At 51.7% G+C, this 20972-nt stretch overlaps 2 protein-coding genes across 2 annotated transcripts; one reads left to right on the forward strand and one right to left on the reverse strand.

Annotated features, from left to right (window-relative positions):
* Positions 1-590: 590 nt before the first annotated feature.
* Positions 591-2460, forward strand: SAPIO_CDS5088 (uncharacterized protein; the record flags this gene model as incomplete). The annotated part of the gene is made up of 4 exons (XM_016787484.1): positions 591-660; positions 772-842; positions 1063-1443; positions 1540-2460. 4 exons carry the CDS (start codon positions 591-593, stop codon positions 2458-2460), a joined length of 1443 nt encoding a protein of 480 aa, XP_016642815.1.
* Positions 2461-12458: 9998 nt separating this feature from the next.
* On the reverse strand, positions 12459-14062 carry SAPIO_CDS5089 (C6 transcription factor; the record flags this gene model as incomplete). Its single annotated transcript, XM_016787485.1, has 2 exons — positions 12459-13274; positions 13361-14062. 2 exons carry the CDS (start codon positions 14060-14062, stop codon positions 12459-12461), a joined length of 1518 nt encoding a protein of 505 aa, XP_016642816.1.
* Between the last annotated feature and the right edge of the window lie 6910 nt (positions 14063-20972).

Below are 20972 nucleotides of genomic sequence, written 5' to 3' on the forward strand. Positions count from 1 at the left end.
AGGAACACTACTTAGTGATCCATTAGCCAGTATTTTAATTGTAAGCGCTTGCAAATTCCGCTACATCATACCGCATGTGCGCTTCCACCGATTGCTCGTCTTGTTGATGTTTAATGTTGTTTTCCGTTGGCAGGTGCGAGTGTGGAACCAAAAGTTACCAAACATCCCCAAGTGTGTCAATCCTGTCAATCCTTCGAACCCAGTACAACAATACATTTGAATACATTGAGCATTGGACCATCCAACAGCACCAACAACAATACTACAATACTCCCCTTAATGCCGATACCCACAATCCTCTCTGTGCTTTGCCTCAACCACCCGTCCTTGCCTAATTTTGACCTTTCTTCTTTTCTTCCCTCTTTTTTTTTTTTTATTCTCTCTCCTCTTTCTCGCTCTTGTCTACCCCTACCAAAGTGGCCAAACTCTGTCCGACGCCTTGAGATACCAACACGTTCGTGGCGCGACCCCTCTCCTCTCCCGAGTCTCCCCTCCGCGACCACCATCGTACTTGTAAGACAATACGGCACAGCGCTGCACCGCGGGCATCGTCTCGATATATTGGCGAGGGCAGCTCTCGCCATCGCAACATGAAGACCATGAAGAAGAGCATGGGCATGAACAAGATGCTAGGGACGATCAAGCGCAGGGCCACCGCGGGTGTGTATTTCACTGTCAATCTAGACATCTAGACATTTCTGCACCCTAGTTATCAAACTCAACGGTTTGCAAGAGTGTAGCTGACTTAGGCTCAACCGTCTCCCATCGCAGGTATCGGCGGCGCCGAAGCTGTTTCAGGGCCTCAGGGAGACAGCCCCGAGGCCATGGCCTTCCAGGCAGTAGTACGCGCGATCCTCAAGCACTGCTCTCAGCCTCTTCCCCCGACGACATGAAAAACGAACGCATCACGACTGACTCTCTGCTCTGTGCAACCAACCTCTAGAAACAATTCTGTTCCGCAGGCAGCGACTCCGGTGTTGCAGTACGCCGACCCTTCCTTCTACTCCCCTTCCCCAAGTTCCCCTCAAGCCCCGTTGACTAACCGCCGGAAACCACCCGCAGGCGGGCGACGAAGTCCTCTACCTCCCCACCATCGTCGATGCCGCCGAATCCTCTCCCGCCGCCTCCGCCGAGTGCGCCAAGCTCATCCGCAAATTCCTCGCCCGCGAGAACATCTCACGTCCTTCTCTGCAGTACAACGCCATTATGCTGCTGCGCATCCTAACCGACAACCCCAACATAGCTACCTTTACGCGCAACTTTGACAAGAAGTTCGTCGACACCGCCAAAGACCTACTCAAGTACGCCAAGGACCCGAGCGTCCGCACCATTCTAGTGGAAACCCTCGATTCCTTCGAGTACACAAAGTCCTACGACGAGGGGCTCGCGCTACTTATTGAGATGTGGAAGAAGGAAAAGCCCAGAGTATACAAGAACTATGGCGTGCGTTGAACCACCCCATCCATACTCTTCCTTTTGCCTTTCGGGGTTGGGCTTTCCCAGCTTTTTTTGGATTTACCGCTAACGGGAAGGCCCTAGAATGCCATGCCCCCTCAACAGCTTACAGCCCGAACTCTGAACGCTCCTCCCTTCCAGCCCACGCCGTCCGACACATACTTTGCCTCGTCCCAGCCCTCCGCCCCACGCTCCTCCCGCCTCCCCGACGCCGTTCAACTCGCCGCACGGCTCGAAGAGGCCCAAACCTCGGCCAAGCTCCTCACACAAGTTGTCTCCAACACGCCGCCACAAGAAATACTCGACAACGACCTTGTCAAAGAGTTCGTGGGTCGCTGCCAGCGCGCGTCCCGCTCCATACAGGGCTACATGACGGCCGAGAACCCCGCACCCGACAACGACACGATGGAAAACCTCCTCGACACGAACGAGCAGCTCCAGACCGCCCTCAACACGCACCAGCGCGCCGTCCTGAGCGCAAGAAAGCAGCTCGGCATCTCGTCGAATAACTCTCCCTCCCATCCCGGGACCCCTAGTCCCGACCTACCCTTGGTATCGGGCGCGAATAACGGCACGGCGAACGGTAGTGGAAGTGGAAGCGGTGGCACCGGCAGCAGCAGGGCGCACGCATCCTCGTCGCGCGCGGAGGGCGTCCCACCTCCCCCACCGCCGCGAGACGGCGCCGGCAAGGGTAAGGGTGCCGTGACACCGTACGCTGCCTCGACGAACGACGACCCGCGAGACCCCTTTAGGGACCCTCAAGACGAACCCGCTGTAGGCCCCAGGCCTAAAGCCTCCATCTCGGGCGACGACCTCTTAAGACTCGGCTCCCTCGAGGTGGACTTTAACAAGTACGCGCTCTCTGGATCTGCGGGCGGTTCCGGCTCGAGCAATCGCGCGGGGAAGGAGCGTGAGACGGTTGATACGACGACGGACGACGATGACCTTTACGATTCGGCGCCGAGGCAAAAGCATAGTGCGGGGGGTAGCAGCTCCAGACCTTAGGGGCAGTCTGGGGAGCTCGGAGATGTGCGGAGGAGGAGGGTGAGCAGAGTGATACGTGGTAGGAAACTCATGTTTGGTTGACTTCTTTCCTTGCTATATGGTAGATTTAAGTGTGGGATTTATTTTCTCTTTTTTTTTTTTCGTTTAGGTTTTTTGGCTTCGATTTTGGGGATTGTAGAGTTTGTTCTTCATAATGGAAGCGAGTAGCACATTTCTTCGCCAGAGTCTTTTTACTTTGTTTGTTTTGTTCATGTTTGTTTTGACGGTTCAATGTCCTGTCCCGCGACTGGAAAGCCGCCATGGATCTGAGATGACGAGATCAGGATCCCAGCTGAGAGCGAGGGAGGAGAGGAGCCGCTCACTTCTACTTCTCCTTCATATCCTCCAAGAAAATAGGAGTAAATGATCAGTTCAGCATGCTATATCCCAAGCCTTCCTCCAAAGAACAATAAGATTGAAGCAAGATTGATGCTTCATTTCTGAAGAGAAAAACACCATGATCAGCTCACTCTCTTGACCACCCATGTCAAATCTCATCTCTCATCTGCCAAGCCCTGCCAGAATCTCTCTCCCCTTGAGCCACAATGCCGCTCTTGCATAAAACGGGAGGATCGGCACCGAATCCCGTTCTGCACAAAATCCAACCCCCCACAACTGCACAAAAGTAAAAAGCCCACCACCAGAAATCCTTGGCCCCCAAATGTCACGATGGTTCCCAGGTTCCAGTTGCAAGGGTTTGTCAAGCTAGGCTCCACTAGTTTACCAAAAGCTTGGATATAATAACTCGGTACATGGAGCGTTGCCAACTTCGGCTCAACTATTATAGCATTTTTGAGAAAGAAACTATATTCATTCTCAGTCTCAATAACTCTGGTGCACAAATGACAGCCAAAACTGAGAAACTTGCTCTTGGAGCACCAGAACACTCGGCCGAGGCAGTGGGGCTCTGTTAATAGAATCCAATCACGAGGGCCAGGGTGTGATTTCTGAAGAGAAGCAAAATGTGACCTGTCAACTAGACATAAAAGGCCCAAGGGTTGCTAAGATAGGCGGGTTTTTTCTTTCCTGGTAACTCGGCACGCACCTATACTGCTATTAGGTGGGCATATAGGGATCTGCGAGGGATGATGTATTTGATGGCGGACATGTGTTTGCTTGGCGCGAGGACTTGACTTGTCTGTGACTTTTATGCAACGCCGTGATAGGCAGGGGATTCACTATTTCTAGCCTTTGTGTGAGAACGAGAGAACGACGTGCGCTTAGCTTTGTATATACCCATATCGCACAGGCTTTCCCAATGGTCGAGAGTTTGGGGACCAAAGTCAGCCGCTAAGATGCGAGAGCTCTGGTTTCCTTCTCTCAAACCTGTAGAGGAAAGAGTCTCTCTCTTTATACTGCGTTTCGGCTTGTTATATCAGGTTAGATCGTTAGGGTTAGAGTCGACCAGAGTGGATATGGTTCGCTCATCGCTTGGCAACTCAATGCTGGTGTAACCAGCCGAGGTTACCAACCTCTCCTCTACCTTCGAAGATATTGCGAGGTTAGTAGTGGCCGGTGCTGGTAGGCTTGGGATCAGAAAAACGATTCTCTTGCTCGGGAAGGCCTTCATACCCGGGCTCTGGGCAAGGCGTCTCCGATCCGAAGCGCGATGTAGAGATAATGCGGTCCAAACAACACATCTTACCGTCAAAACTCCGTCCCTAATATGTACCAAGCTAAGGCTCTAGAGTGTCAAAACGGGCTTCTGGCGCAACGTAGCCACTCGGCCATCCAGGAGGAGCACACCACCGCCCCGGGCCGCGAGGAGCTACACGACGGCTCACATTTGCCACGCACGGATTCAAACGTAGATAGTGTTAGAATCCCCCATACTTGCGCAACAAGAATACTCAATTCCCAGGCCTAGCCAAAGAATGAAGAATGGAACGGCCGGCACTATCCATGCTCGCAACCCATGACTCTCAGCCCGCCGCCGACTTGTCACTACCACGATATATAGATGTATAACTATATATCTATTCGGCGCTGCCGGACAGCCGTGTTCAAGATATCTGGGCCTTAACCTCGCCTGTACCAGACCTGAACGACGACTTCTGATTCTGGCATTTCAGAAAACGAACTTGGGACCAACGTGAATCGACAAGTAAATACAAATGCCGTTCTCGATGGTATACATTGGATTAGTGTCCCTGAGGGCGTTGAACCACTTGGCTGCCGCACACCTGGTATCCTAAGACCCCGGACGGAATCAATAGAAGAAATACTTCCCACACTCGAGGTCCATGCATCGGAACTCTCCAAGCCCATGGATAGAGGTCGAAGAGGAGACCCCGACTAGAAGCAAGTCCCCTTCAACTAGTATTCTCAGAACCCAGCCTCCATTCCTTTGGTCTGCGTTGGGAAACAGGAAGAAGCGATCAAATCCAGCTCCCGCCACATCGTAGCCCCATCACCAAGGTATAGATCTGTGTCCACATAGACAACCAACACTTTAATGATCTCCTCAAAACGGCAGGTTGTTGCTATTCAACGATAGACGTGCTTCCGGCCAGGGCGGCGAAGGCAATGTAGTATCCACATCCCTGAAGGAAAAGTCGATCGGGTAGCAAGCATAATATCCACGTCGGCTAGAGCATCCCTTGTCTCTCCGAAGAAACGGCAAGGGACCCTCAGGAGGGGGGGAGCGCTTCGAAATCGAATCGTGTCCACGAAAACGGTCAACGATGGGCCACCTAGGCCTAGGGACGACAACACTTCACACATCCCAGACAGACAACGCTCCACTCGAAGCAACCTCACATGTGTAGAGACCGAAATGGCAAGAACTCTTGCCAATTCCCCTTGTCGATCCTCGGCTGTAGACGTCGACGCTCATACCTCGAATCCACAAGCGTTCACTAGCCTATGCGGCCCATTAGGCGGCCACCCTCCATCACGATGGCACCGTTGTAGGAAATTGTCGTGTATAATAAGGGCGAGTGCCTCCCCCCGATGGTTCGAGTCCGCGCTTGCTTCGTTCGTTCTCGTCTTCTTTTTTTTTTTTTTTTTGGCAACGTCGAGGCACGGGCACGTCTTGTCGAGAACCGCTTGCAACGCCGAAGGGATTCCATGGCCTAGTAACCATCGTTAAGGCCCGAGGAGCATTAGTCGCATCGAACTAGAAGGGTTTAAGTCAGTATCGGCCGGCTACTGGATATCAGCATGCTTTAGGAATTCCATCCTGGGTCCTATCTGATGGGCTTGTTGAAGGGGATCTCGCTTGATGATGGAAGGAGGGGACGGAATCGAAGTCGGATTTGCGAAAGGCTTCGTCTGAGGGCCTCGTTCTCTCGAAACAGCGGACATGGAAAACACTTGGATTCCATCTCGATATGGACTCTCTACATCGGAAGAGACGTCAGGACAGCATCATTCAAAGGCGGATCAAGATGAACACAAACAAACCGACAAAACAGCAAAGGAAACCGAGCTTGAATTAGGGGAAATTTAGAGCACAAAGGCAAACTTTTCGCGCAATGACAAGACACGAGCAAAACCCTCAAGAGCACCGAAACGAGCTCCAAGACACTAAATTACCTTCCTTCCCCCAAATCTTGTCCGGTGCTAACATTGAACTTTGAGTCAACAGTGAAGATTTCAATTAACCCAAGGCCCGAGCCGAAGAAAAAAGTGTCTAAGACACAGAAAAGAGACCGCCCAGTATCACGGAGGCGGAACAAAACGGATCTAGACAGAGCCGGACACAACCACGAAAATGCGCCATAATCTCGGCAAGGAATCCCATTCATCTTCGTACCCACGAGCTCTTCCTCGATGATCAACGAGCACCGAGGAGAAGGAGAAAAGAAAATGAGCAAAAATAGGGGGCTATTGGCCTCGCATGACGGAAAAGTACGATTCTAATCCCCTTCTGGCCGGATAAGTGCTCAAATCATCCAAGGAGGCAACAGAGTTCGACTAAGACAGTCACGAAAGCGTCACCGGACTTCACCGGGCGCCCGGGAACCACCAAGTAAATGATCCCCCCCTATACCCCCCCTTCCTCTTCCGTCTCATCTCCCGAAAGAAAGGGAGAACGAGGAGAATACCCACTAAATTAGGGCGCCCCCTGAAGAGAATAGAGTAAGTCCGCGTGTTTTCCAGCAACTTGGATAACACTTTCAGAGACCAAAAGGAAAAAGGGTGAAAAAGGATAACGCCAGAGTGGAGAACTCGAGTGTTCCGGATATAGATTTCGTCGAACATTGGGAAACCACGGAGGAAGAGTCGGTGTCCCAAGAGCTGCGGGCGAGTTTTCGCCGTTGAGGATGGTTGTGGGGAAACTCAGTCTTCGGTCGAAGAACATCTCCACCAAAGCCAAGGAAGGTCACCGATGAATGCAGACGAAGTTTGACAAACTCGGAGACACACCCCCCCTCAGGCCACAGTGGCTCTCAGAGCAAGAGACGGAAGATGAAGCCCGTTCACCGAGCCGTGTCTAGCGTCGAAATGGGGATCACCTTGGCTCTTCCCTTCCCTTAAAGGCGAGTCGGTGAGTGGGAAACTCGGATCAAACCATTGGCTGTACCAATGTGGTTTCTCGCTTCTCGTTCCATATCCCCCACATGACAGGAACGCAAGCGCCGCCTCATTTCCAAGCATGACCGGACTCTCTCCCTTCAATATCTCTACGAATGGCTCGGTCACTTGTGCTCGTCCCGTTCAAACCGCCGAGAGAAGAGGATAGGTCCCGTCGAGGATAAAACGTGTGACGGCTTAAACAACTCGGTCTTGGTCGGCCAAAGGCAAAACCAAGGAAAATGCTCCTAGTCACGGATAGCATGGATATCCCTCCCACCTCCATCCACACACCGCTTCCTCCTTTCCCCAATCTCGTCACTTGCATCACTTGCAGAATAAGATGTAACGAAGCTAAGAGCTGAAAAAGAAGCAATCCAAAATTTGATCTTGTCAGTTGGACCGAACGCAAGCGCTAGACGGATGCAGATTCCTCTTCGCGGAAGATGTCTTGCCTTTCCGGCAACTCGCCTCTTGCCCCTCCTCCTCTTCACTGTCACCGCCACTATTCCATCCTCAAGTCCAGTCACATCTTACCTCACGCCCCCTCCTTCATCTTCTTCCCTTTTTCCACTCGAGAGATCTAAATGGCGCTCTAGATCGTAGGGAGACAGCCGGGTCTAGTCGCCGAGAACTCTATTGCAGATCCCCTCGCCTATCACACGCCGAGCAGGCTCGAAGAGCGGCTTTCTTCTTCCTTACCGCCCCCTTCCGAGCTTTGCTAGTTTCCTTCGGTACTAGATACACCCGGCGTCCTTAGTTGTGTTCTTGCCTCGTGTTCGTTGGGCTCTTTTTCTTTTTCGTTGTTCTTGTTCTTTTTTTTCGTTTTGTCTCTCCGCTTTTCGTATTTCACACCCACAGCGGCCCCTCCTCCCCCTTTCTCTTCAGGGCGCCAACCCTGTACCACTAGAGACTCAACCGATCCATCCCTGTGAGCGGTAGTGTAGGGGAGAGTAGTTCAGTGTCCACTAACACTAGCTCGAGGGCATCTTGTAGGTCGAAGTCTCAATACATTCACTTGCAACGGCGAGTGGCTTTTGGTTCAAATACGTACGTACGAAGTAGCAGACAAGGCGGATACACTCTACGAATCCCTGTCCAATCCTTCCCGGGTTCTGCGGTACCCCCCAGTGTCCTGTCCGTGTTGCTGGAAACAGGCCCCCCTCCCCCCTCCCTTTTCTGCCAAGAAGTCTTTTGCAAATCACTCACTCATCTTCACCCTTTCGTTATCCGGTACTTGCCCAGGGCATGATCCTCGATTTCGACTCTGAGATCGCAAGGGAGCGTCAGAATAGGCCTTAGTCCGGACCCAAGGTACAATTAAATAACCAAACTCGGGTCCAACTTCAGCGAGTTACGGGCTTAGAACAGACAGGTTTTACACACGCCCCCCGTGCCGTTCATTCTTTACAGCCCCCTTCCAGCGACTCCCAAACACAAGATATACCTCCATCATATTTAGTAGCTATTCCCTCTCCCTTAGCACGCCAACCCAACCCACAACGAGCTGGCAACCTCGGCGGCGATCCTTGGGCAAAACGTAAACACGGGTATCGGGTGTATCCAGGTCCGCCCATACAAGGCGGACTAATTTACAATTCACCGCAAGGTGGCAGGCTGCCCTTTGGTCCCCCATTTCCGTTCTAACTTGCCTTGTTGTAGAGCCCGTGGTGTTCCGCACGAATGGTACAGCGAAGTCAACTACTTTCGACCCAATGGTCTCTCTCCACCCTTGGACGCTACAATATCACCACACCCCCTCCCCTTCTCCCCTCAATATGTGTTCTCCTTCGTACTTCATACTTGTGTCCTTCCTTCGCTAGTATGAACAAATACACAGGACCCGGGGGCACCCCCCTAACTCGGATCATCTCACTTGTGCCGGCTCGCTCCACGAAGGACGCTAGTCCCATCGACGGCACCTTGAGGCCCTTGGGGCCAGAACTCTCGGCTCTGTTCCCCCCCCCCCCCCAACCCCGAACTTGTTTCAATACCCCCCCTCCCTTTTCCTTTCTCTCTCCCTTTCTAATCTCTCGACAGTCCATAGTCACTACCTGCCCGCCATCAAAGACCGCCCTGCTCATCACGGACTCGCACCAAGATCTGTCCCCACATCCCCGAATCGGCCAAGGCACCCAGATCCCCAGAGTCCAGAGAGATCCTGGGTAACCATAGCCCTCCATCACACTTCCTTCTCCCCCAAAGCCAACCACCAAACATCACGGACAAATAAACGCCCCCATTCCCCCGTTCCTCTCTTTCTCCCACCCTTCCTCGGAATATGTATGTAGTATAGTTCCCCGAAAGTAAACAGTGCCACCCCCAAAGAACCAAGAAAAGCTACAACCTCCGCTAGCGCCCTCCCTAGTCCCAAGGGTCCAGCCGCTCTTCATTAGCCTAGCCCACTACTGTCATTTAATGCATCCCCGAGAAAAGAACGGCCTCATCAAAACAGAGGGTTTCTTGTACCCGATACCGCTGGGTCCAATCCCCCTCTTCCCTTCCCCTAAAATGCCGTCCTAACCTCAAAGGAAACTATGCTACCGCCTATCCCAAGTGTCCACTACACTAACACCACTAAGAAGAAACGGAGAAGAGGAGAAAAAGAGAGAGTTCCCACTTATCATACTTCGTAACGGACTAGACCCGGCCTACCGTCACCGCCCACAACGGACCGCACCCTGCCTGCTTGGGAAGGAGGGAAATAAAACAAAATCCCACGCCTTTGGTCAACTATTTTTTTTTCTTTTATTACCTTTCGGCTTTTCTTTCCCTAAAACGGCGGTAGCGCGATATTAGTTCTCTCTCTTTAGTGTACCGGCGCAAGGAAAAAGAAAAAAATCTTTGTGTTGGAATAGGAAAATACCTGAGTGGTTCCTCGACACGTGCTACTAGCTTAATGCGTGCCACTGCATGTATTTTGGTATATCGAACAAGGAGGCAGGCAAACTGACGGGGCGCCAAACGCTGTCATTGGGGCGAGAGAGAGCCCTGGGCTTGTTGCCCTCACCCTTCTTCACCCCCCACCACTTCGTTTACTGGCTGGGCTTTAATCCTGGGACCGGTCCTGTCCGTGACAAAAATGTAACTGCTCCCCCGCCCCAAATTACGAAGCGAAGTATAGTACGACATCACTGTAACACTTTCCCGCCTCCTTCCCCCCCGGGCCGTTTTCTTCCCTCCCTTTCTCTCTCTCCCCCCTCAAAGCACCGTCCTCACCCATCTCCAATGAGAAAGAGAGAAACCGGGAAGCGGGGGGCTAGAGGGGCTTCTTCCCCTAGTGGGTATTGGAAACAATAGGGAAGCAAAAAAACCACATGGTCCGACATCCGGCTAGTACTTCGTAGTAAAGTTGCGCAACCCCCCGTAGCGCACGCATCCTTTACACTAGCCTGGAAAGGTCGGGATCCCGCAGCCTAGGGAGATCGTTTTCATGGCCCAGGGGAAAGGGATGGGAAGCTACACTACGTTAGGCGGTCCGATGAGCCCTTTTGCCCCCTTAATACACTAGAGCCTTGTCCCAAACCTGTTGATCGGTACCGTACAGTGAAGCGCCGAGAAAAAAGAGGCGTTTAAAGTGAATGCCCAACCAATGCCGGGACAGGAATCACCCGCCAATCTACTTTCTATTATTACTCCCTTAGCCTCCTATTTTTGGGGGCCGAAACTGGAGAGGAAAGCAATGTGGATGGATGACAAGGCCAAAAACTATCGAAAGCCATCTTGGAAAGAAGCAATGTTTTGTCGTCGTGCATGGCCCGTACGTAATCCGGATGTAAACTACGAAGTACCGAGACGCCAGGCGGAGTCGTTAATCGCCCCATCGTCGACGTGGCCATTGCTGCTGGATACAACACAACCCGCCAGACGCTGCAGTTCAGTACCGTATGTCCTGCTGACTCGGGCAGAAAAAACTGGAACAAATACGTGGTCCTGGGTTTTCACGGCAACTATGTTGTCAGAAGAGTGACCATCTTTGCAAGCAACATCAAGATGTAAAACTAGATAACAACCACACAATAAAATTACAATCAAGTACAGATTGGCCTTAACAGACGGCGTATATCGCCAAAAATGCGTCTGGAGAAAATGAACATCAGGAAGCCCTTCTAAAGTTCTCTGGAGCACAAGTGAAAAGAGTCGCCCAGGTGTGGTGCGGGTGGGAGGGTAAGGCAAGGCATGTACATACATACATACATACATACATGCATGCCGGCATACATAGAGGAGAGGGGAGATTCGAGGCTCGTCAGCAAGAAACGCAGCAAGCGGCCAAGTTCCGTCCTTTCCTGGAACTGCTTGGCTGTGCCTTGTTTGCTTAAACTTCTTCACCTGGCTTTCCCTGTTCACCCCGCCCATATCGACCACATGGTTCGCTAGCCCCAAGGGCGCCCGTTTTCACCGATCCCCCTGAAGGGCCCACGGACAATGACAGCAGAAAACGATCAACATTGCCTGGCCATCTCCACTCCTCCAAGGTGCACAGTGCATCAGACCCTCGACCAATGACCCAGAGACAACAGAGACAAAACTCCAGCTTTAGCGGCTAACTTATGATCAAAACAAGTAGATTCATTCATGTCAGAAGTATTTCGGGTACCAATAATAAGATGATAGAAGTAGATATAACAGAATAAAAAAGAAAAGGCAGAATCAACCGCGCATACAAACTCGGTGCCGTGAGGCAGACAAATCTTCCCGTTTTAATGTTGCCCTGGGTTGACATAAGAGACTGGAGTGAATTTGAGAATCATAATCAGAGCTGGACAAGAAAAATAAAAAGGAAATGGAAAAACATAAAACCAGACTGAAAATATGACCCGACATACGTAAACATAAAGATGTGCGGCGAAAGGAAAAAGAGCTCCAGGGCAATAAAATAAAAGCAAAGAAACTGAAATCACTTTGCCTCCGTGCGTCAAAGTCATAGAGAGAAGGGATAAACACGATCCCTCCCCGACCCAAATTCCCCCCTGCTGCAGCTGCGCTTTCCTGGGGATTTTTTTTTTTTGGTTGGAATATTCCATCTCATCATCGTCGTTTGTTGCCAAACTTCGCGTCCTTCTATCCCCGACTAGAAGAGGGGGGAACTCATTTCAACTCCGAAAGCAGAAACCATACACTGAAAAAGCAAGAGTCACGGGTGAGGTTCCTCAAGCACGAAAGGACTGTTCCGCCGGTATCTCGCTCGAACCAAAGTAAAAGAAAAGAAAAGCGGGAGACAAAAAAAAAAAAGAAAAGGAAAAAGGGCCCCAAGTTCGAAACAACGCAAGACGGCTAATGAGTAAATGCAGTCCAGCAGAGAATAGCAACCAGGGGTATCTTTCCATTATACCAGCTCCTCTCGTACATAGCAATCACCTTGATTAACATCCCTCTCTGTCTCTCGTTCTCTCTCGCATTCGGTCTCAGAATAGGAAAGTCGTCGGTTCTCGTGTGGTTTAACGCGCGCCCCGGTCGAGTCGACCAAGCATGTTCCGGTCCATATCATGGCCCGGCGAGTCTCCAAGGATACTCCTCACGCTCATGACCGAAGAATGTCCACCGGCTGAAAGCGGCGAAAGCGCCTTCGCTTGCGGTGTCGGTGTGGTGCCGTTGGTCGAGTTACCGTTGTGACCGTTCGGCGCACTCGTGTGCGATGTAGCGGGCGATCGTTGAGGTGGTGTCGGTCCGGTAGAGGACACGGGAGGAGTATGCGTGCCGGCCGAGCTACCAGGTGGTGCAGGGAGTGGACCTTGCGAAGGGTAGTATTGACTCCTGGGGCTGTTGCTGCCAGACACAGGAGATCGTCGCCAAGGTTCCTCTTCTTGACCGTTAGGGGGCGGGAGTCGCCGCTCATGGCCCTCTTCGGATTCTCGCCTTCGACGCCTTCCACTCGCAGAAGTAGCATCCGACTCGGCATAAGGAGAATGCATATCGGTTGGTGAACGGACTGGTGGTGGGTAGTAGGGTGGCTGATTCTGCACAGCCGGCGCAGGCGGATAGGGCGCTCCCTGTGGCGCTCCAGCTGGTGGAGGACCGGGAGGCGGCGGTTGTTGACCAGTGGGAGGAGGATGCGCGCCAGGCCCTTGAGGCAAAGGTTGGCCGTAAGCACCGTAAAGTGGTGTCCCTGGGGCGATACCGCCTTGAACAGCAGAAACGTGGACAAACGCGGCAGAGCTACTGGAAGAAACAGGCTGGAAGATACACTCCTGATTCATTCTCGTGCAGTTTACGCATCGGCCGCCAGGGGCGTTCTGGTAACCACTGCATCGAATCTGAACAAAACGCATCAGTATACGATTCGAGTCAAAAACAACTTACGCCCCCTGTTTTTCCGCGCAAACCAAGGACAACAACCCACCTTTCGCTTTCGACAGTACCGGCACGCAATCGAGGTTCGCTGCCTCGGAGCAGCTTGCTGCATTTGAGGGGCCTGCGGGGGCGGGGGACCTTGCTGATAAGGAGGATACCCGTTTCTGCCGTTGACATAATCAGGCTCGTAGGGACCTCGAGGAGGATAGTTGGGATCATGCCTTGGCGGCCCATGGTCACGGCGGTAGTCGTCGTGCGGAGGCGGCTGACCTCGTCCGTAATCTCTCGAGTAGTCGGGTGGAGGATGGCTGCGGTAGCCGGAATAATACGGATCGCGGTCATAAGGCGGTCGCTGCTGGTAGTAGTCGTCCCTGCGGTCACCTTGGCTAGGATAGCTCGGAGATCGAGTATCTTGATGGGGAGGCTGGAGAGGCGGTAGTGAGGAGGGGGGACCACTCTGGTGAGATGGATAGCCATTCGCGCCCTGAGGCGGAGGCGGCGGCGGACCTTGGCTGTAGCCGTTGGTTGGCGCTGGGAGAGGACTATTGTAGCTCTGATGCGAAGGGTACCCGCTTCCTGGGTCTCGGATCGGAGGCAACGTCACAGGCGGCTGGGAAGACTGATGATGCCTCGAGCGGTCATCACCACCAGCTGGCGGGGGGTACTGGTTGCGGGGAGAGCCGCCTTCCATTCCATGATGGGGAGGGTACTGGTTCCTCGGGGATTCCCTGCCTTGATCACGCTGCGCCATGGTTGCGGAGGTAAAGTGTGGCATTGATTCTTCTGAGGAGCCGGCCTAGGTGAGGATTTGAGGTCGGCTCTGCTTGCAGGTTCTCCAACGCTCGACACTGTGGCAGTACAGGCTCGGGCCGTGGGCTGAGACTTTTAAGGACAGTATTCCCTGGGCACCGGATTTGAGGGTATCTGGTCGACTGAGAATCCCGCCTCAGCTATTAGTTAGACGACGCGCAAATGTCTAGGCGAGATTGCGGTATGGTGGTCAAGATTTTCTTTTCTTCTTTTTCTCTCTTCCTTCTCCAGATTTCAAGAACCAATGCGGTACAAGGTGCTGCTGCTCTCTGGAGATTAAAAAAAAAAAAGGAGTTTTGAAGAGGGAGTGTGGCGCAAAGCAATGTGCACTGGAGAGAGGTGGAAGGAGTTGAGGTCCAGATGTGGAGACTCACAGCTAGGACAAGGACGATGATGGACAATCGGATGAGTGCAACATGAAAGGCGAGGTAAAGGAGGGAATTAAAAAAAGGGAAGGGTGGATGCGGCTGCAAGAAGGAGGGAAATAAGAGGACGACGATTAACTTGCAAGAAGAACCGACAACCAGGCCACTCGATGACGAGACTGACAAGACTCCAAAAAAGGATAAAAGGAAGTACTAGGTGAAATGGCAGCGGGAGGGTGGGAAGGTTATTTATTAAGACGAAAAGGACCCCCTTGACCTTGGGTGGGATGGGGGAAGAACGAGGGAAGGTTTGGGCCCCAGAAGCGGTGGCGGAGAAAATAATACCACGGCTGTGGTATTTCGGCTTGATGGGGGGGATGGGGGTGGACAAGGTCTCGTGTGTATCGACAGGGGTACGGGAGGATGGGAAGGGGGTGTACAATACAGGATTGTGCAGAGACACCCATGGGCATGGTGGAAGGGTGGAGACTTGGAGAGGACTGGGACGCTGGAAAAGGGAAGGGTCGAAGGTGAAAGGTGAGGTGTAGTGTACTTCGTACTAGTCACTAGTACGGAGTAACATTGGGTCGGTCCGGGGGGGGTGAGCTTCGATCAAATGTCGACTAGGGTAAAGGTACGCGGTACTTTGCAGCGGGAACACCCCTCTTTGGGCTGACCGCTGGAAAGTGACCAGTGGTTTGAAGGAAACGAACTCTCCTGCTAAACTACTTCGTGCTTGGTAGCGTACTCTACACTACTTGCTTCGTACACTAGTACGACGGGACCAGTCTGGGAAAGGCTGTCTGTTAAGCATGCATGGCTGCTACTATACTTGCACGTATTACCGCTGCTACTTCGCTTCGTACTTCGGGGCTTCTCGTGCTGGCACTGGCCTGACACTGGGCAGTGGGGTAAATAGCAAGGGGGCGGAAGGGAGAATGGGAAAAGTCAAGTAGAACTACCTACATAGGCTACATACTACCTGTGAAGTCAAGTGTGCAGAATGCAATGTCCCTCATATACGTCAGACCAACCATCCACCCGTGCTGCAGACTGTTATAGTGCGCGCTGACCTGACCCGGGCAGGAACGGCAGATGGGAGCGGCCCAGAAAGCTGGAATGCGGTGATCGGGGTCTAGCGCAGACCACGGGGCTAGTCTGACATCGTCGATGTAGTGGCATTCCATCGATTAACTCTACTCGAACCGGAACTGGCACATGCTCCGCTCGTATCCTGGGCGCACTCCAGTGATTGATGGACTCCCCTTGGCACTCTCGAGGCTCGGGTTTCCTCCGCTTTCGTGAGAATAACAATGGCATTTTTGCCCCTCTGGTACGCGCATGACACGGGGATTGAAAAAGACGGAGGATAAAGATCAATACCAATGACAGAAAATGGAAAATGAATACGGTAATCAAAGAAGAAAAAAAAAAAAAAAAAAAAAAAAAAAAAAAAGACAGAACAAAATAAAAAAGAAAAAGAAGTGGAAGAGTAATGTTAAAAAACTTCATCAGATGTCGGCTTGAATGGCTTCAGTAATTGTCGGCCTGTCTGTCCCTCTTTGGGCCTCGTTCCAAGAACTACATATTGCATCCCAGCCGTTCGTGATCTAATTTCATTAATTTACTGGGCCGGAAAGGGACGGTTGAGAAATCGCACGCCTGCGGCTGGACGCGGAAGGGAGGACACGCAAGGAAGAGGGAGGGAGGGAAGGAAGGAAGGCAAAGGGAAAGGGAAACAAGACAAAGTGTCGGTGCGGAGTCACGAAGATGCATGATTTTAGAGAAAAGAACTACCCGCGCGACTTTCCGGTCATAGGAAGAAGCAAATAACCAACAACGGAATCTTGCGCGAGGGAGGGAAGTGCAACCGACGGCGAGTGCCTCACACAGCAATCCGCAGCAAACTTCTGGTTTGCTGACGCAGACGCAGAAGGGAAGGAGCCCAAGAGCCATCGACTCGGTGAGCGGAGCTTAGAAGTTAACCTCGCATTCGAGGCGGGGACGAGTAGGAAAAGGTGAGGAAGAAGAAGAAGGAAGGAGCTATCAAGTAAGATCAAGGTGCACTCATCCTCGAATGATTATCGGGCACCAAGAGCGGAAACGACGATGGATGCTGGCAGGGAAGGTGAGACGAGGGGAAAGAGAGACATGGCGGACATGGGGGGTGAGACACTTGACATGCGGCGTCGTGTTGGCGTCCGTCTGTGTCAACGTCCTGGAACACTGGCGTATTCCTCCGTCGGTCTGGTCAATTAGTGGCAGGGATTTGGAACTTGATCTAAGGCTTTACTTTTTATTTTACACCGTCCTCACTATCGTTGTTTAGGCCTCAAAAATATTATTTACTTCCTCTTCTTCTCAATTCATCGGTCACATCATCGGTGATTCCATGCAAAAGCCCAAGAAGCAATGAACCTGTGACCAGCGGGGAATAACTCGCTCCATGCGATATGACGCTGCCGATTGGAGCCCCAGCGACGTTTGAAGTGCTGGACCGGCTGGAGTGCGCAGTTTTTAGTGTCTATTGTACAGTAGCGTCCTGGAACTCCAAGTATTTAGCCAACCAACAAGTTAAGATGGGTGGAGTTCCCAGATGAGAACTTGGAACAGTGCAACCGGGGTTGCAGTGGGACTGCGCCTAGTCCCGCCCCCCTAGACAGGGTCGCACAGTTGGCTTTGGTCACAGGATGGGTCACATACAGAATCCGAGGAAGAAGAGCAAGCTGGCGATTTGGGTCGATTTGGACTGGGAACAAGCCCATTTAGGCCTTCAAAGTCAACACGGCGTCCTGATATGATGAGGATGACACACACTTTAGAAAATAGAGCAAGAAAAAAAAAGATGGGCAAGGATGATATTGTGCGACGAAGCGAAGCGAAAAAGATTAAACTGCTTTGCGCCGCAACGGCGCTCATGAGCGACGAAAAATACGCATTGGTTGATAGGATCTGCGCCAAGATATCGGTCTCTCTTGTTTTTGAAGCAAACTTCGCCCAGAAAACCAACGAATATGTAGGGAGAATGGCAAGGCACCTATCCAGAACATGAGGGATGAATCTTGCTGTCTCACGCAATAACACGACCACCCGCGAGCAAACGATGACGTATGATCCCACGTTCCCTGTTTGTCCTTGTAGCAAGCATGAGCAATAGGTAGTGTACCCAATGGGTTCAAATCGATTGATCTCTTGGGCCTTGAGGTTTCAGTGGGGAATTCTGTACCCCAAATGTGAGACTGAGGGATAGACAAAAAAGAAAAGGTAAAGACCACTCTCCCCCATGCCCATGTTCCTCCAAGCTTTCGTCTTCCGACCGCATTCTGCCCTGGATCACTTCGTGATTAGCTGGAGGATCAGCAGGCCCACCCCTCCTCTCCATACTTTATCTTCCTCGGTTCCAAGCTAGATCTCCCCCATCAGCAAGGGCCAGGGTGACGAGCAAGTTTCACGGGCCCCCTCCCTCCAGCATGACCCTAAAAGGATTTCTCTTAGTTTAAAAAGTCCGAAAAGACGGTCAGACTGTCGAAGGAGGGACTGAATAACGCAAGAGGGTTGGCTGGGCTAATTCGTCCCAGCAAAAAGGTCAAGTGGGAATTTTTGATGGATCCCCGGGTGACGGGAGTTGCCCGACCATGCCCGTGATTGGTTAGGCGGCGTGTTTGGCGCGGCGGTACCGGCGGGTTGGGAATCCATCGCGATTGGACATTGGCTCTTCCAATGCCTATTTGAGGAGCCCGTTCCTTTTTCGAGAGCGGAAAAAGGACTTTGCTGGACTCAACCGAAGTCCCGAGGGCACTGATGTGGGGATTTGGGGAAAAAGGGGACTCGTCACTGTCACCCATATGAAGTGGGAAAGTTCGTGTGTGTGTGTGTGAGTCTGTGATTTGTGTGTTTTTCTGTCTTGGAAAACGGTCGCCGAGCTAAGACAGAGGAGGGTTTTGGCCAACCAACCAGGGATGGAAGTTTGAATCTCGCCTGGTTCTATGTTTTCTTTTCACATTTCTTTTTTCTTGTGATCCTCTTATGTTAGACACGGGATGAGAATGGTTCGTAATCTGCTCTTGTAGCCCGTATTCACCGACACAAAAGTCGGATTTGTCCTCTAACATGGTATAGGATGGTGTCGACAAGGAAATACCACATTTTCTACAGTTGACAAGGCCAAAGCCTAAGAGGTACATGAAAGACTGACAGAAACATGCACGCCATATTCCAGAGGAAGCCTTTGGTGACCACCCATGTCATCTTACTGCAAAGAAGGCTACGCTTCCTGAGGCTTAGCTAGTGACTCCCATGCAAGCTGGACGTTAACCAATATCGGCGGGACGGCGGGGGCATCCAATAGTTGGATAGAAACGAAACCCTGTAGAGCTTAAGAGTTGTCGAACTATCACCAAAGGCCATGCATATAAATTCCGCACTCGTCCCAAGCCAGCGACGAGTGGAGCGCCCAGCGGGAAGCCTTCGGTATTAGGGGATCCCCGAAGAGCAAGACACGAACCCGGTGGGTCACTTGAAGACGGAAGGGAAAAAAAAGCAAAGAAAATACCCATCATACGAGAAGAGCCATGCGTTGTGGAAAAGTAATGAAGCCCGGCATGGCAGCAGGCCGAATTTGAGGCTGGACGAAACCGGTTGGTGGCGTTCATTTGCAAACCTGATGAAAGACTTGAAATAAAAACAAAATACCAAAAAAATAACGCCTGATTCTTGCATGCCGAGATGAGGCGGGAGATATGTGAATGTAAGGCGAGCTGATGCTCAACTCGGAGTACTGAACAGTGACCAATGGATTCTTGTCGTTGGCATCTGTCTGTTTAATGAGAGGCATACTCAAGATTGGATGCTCATGCGCCATTTCGCCTCATCATGGCATTAACTCCTTGCTCCGTAATGACGCACATTCAAAAGCTTCAGCATCACGTATTACAAAGAGAATGTTAGCCTTCTCAGCTTCTTCCACTATGCCGCATGTCCATCCAAAAATGCAGGGGGTAGTAAATCCCGCCCCGTGACACATCGACGATGGCGGTAATCGCCCCAATCCCCTACCCTAGCGTGTGGATCATCCCTCCTGCAGTTCGGCCCATTCCTGGGTCTCCGATCAGCTCTCTGTTTGACCAGTGGTCCGTGGGCCTGTCCGTTAAAGAAAAGAAGGCAAAAAAGGCCCTGTTCCCCCCTGCCGAGTGCGGCCTTGGATCATGAATAATAAGTTAGGGCGTGAAATTGAGTGTAAAACCTGCAGTGTTACCTGCCGATCGTGCACCTAATTATTGAAGCCAGTAAATCAGGGAGTCACGATGATCATGCTTGGTCAAGCCTGGACTGCAGACACAAATGAAACTGTATTTTTTTTTTTTAAGCCCGTCTCTCATCAGGAACTCGATTGACTGTTTGATTGTCCATTTGCGAAAAGGCAGGTGGGGGATGAAATGAGCAACATCGTCACGGGTATCGAGTCCCCAGAGCTTGGCCTGGCCCACAAAACGCGACGGGACGTCCCAGAGCACTAACTGAATTCTGCACAGAGAATCGCCATCGTTTTGGCCTGTCGGGTCATACGCTAGCAAGCACGTAACCTGAGAAGGTCACCCACTGGATTGGGCCTGTCGCCGGAGAAGAGGCCTCGTAATTTCTCTCGAAACGTGTATTTCCGAAGCAAGTTTATTATTATTACTACTATTCTTGCTCTGGTATACGACGACGGAAAATCACACGCATATCAAAGAGGATGCGGAAACAAATGGCTGGCCCGGCCCTGAAGCTCAGCGGCATGGGGACCATGGGGCATGTGGGCGATGTGTGATCAATCTCGATGTTCCACTTTCCGGGCCTCGGCTCGAACATCCTTTACACGGTTCGACACGGAAAAGAGCAGAGGAGGTTTTTGAAAATAAAGTTAAAGCAACGGAAGGGGAACGGTAGGGATCGATCGGGGAAGAAGGCGAACGTTGCCGTCCGTGTCAAAGCAAGAGCATGCTTGTGTGTGGCGCATCGATTTATGTTTATTTATTTTTGGATTCATTCGCGCACGAGAGGAAAGGCAGGAAAGGATGGGATAATCGATCACATGGCGCGAAGTTGATGTTCTCCCATTTAAACTACGAACCACTTTTTGGCGAGATTCTTCATCGTCATTCTGAAGGCCCGGATCCTCGTGTGCCTGAACATGATGGCTAGGCCAATGACCTCGGGCGGCTTGGCGGGAGGAGAGCGGGATCGGCTCCTACCCTGACGCAAAAAGCATTGGGAACGATTTTCTTCCCTTGTGACCTGTTTCGTCACTCTCTGTTCATTAAAAAAGAGGAAGAGAAAAAAAAAAAAAAAAAAAAAAAAAAAAGAAGGCTCGGGTAAACTGCATGAAAAGAAATGGTGATCACCCCGGCGCCTCCCCTCCCCCCATTTCCTGCTTTATCGACCAACGTGATTGGGGGTGGGATGATTGACAGGGCCGATAGTTTTTTTGGCGGGAACTTCGGGAAT

The sequence above is a fragment of the Scedosporium apiospermum genome (genome assembly GCF_000732125.1).
Source record: "Scedosporium apiospermum strain IHEM 14462 chromosome Unknown SEQ_SAPIO_0097, whole genome shotgun sequence".
Taxonomy (NCBI): domain Eukaryota; kingdom Fungi; phylum Ascomycota; class Sordariomycetes; order Microascales; family Microascaceae; genus Scedosporium; species Scedosporium apiospermum.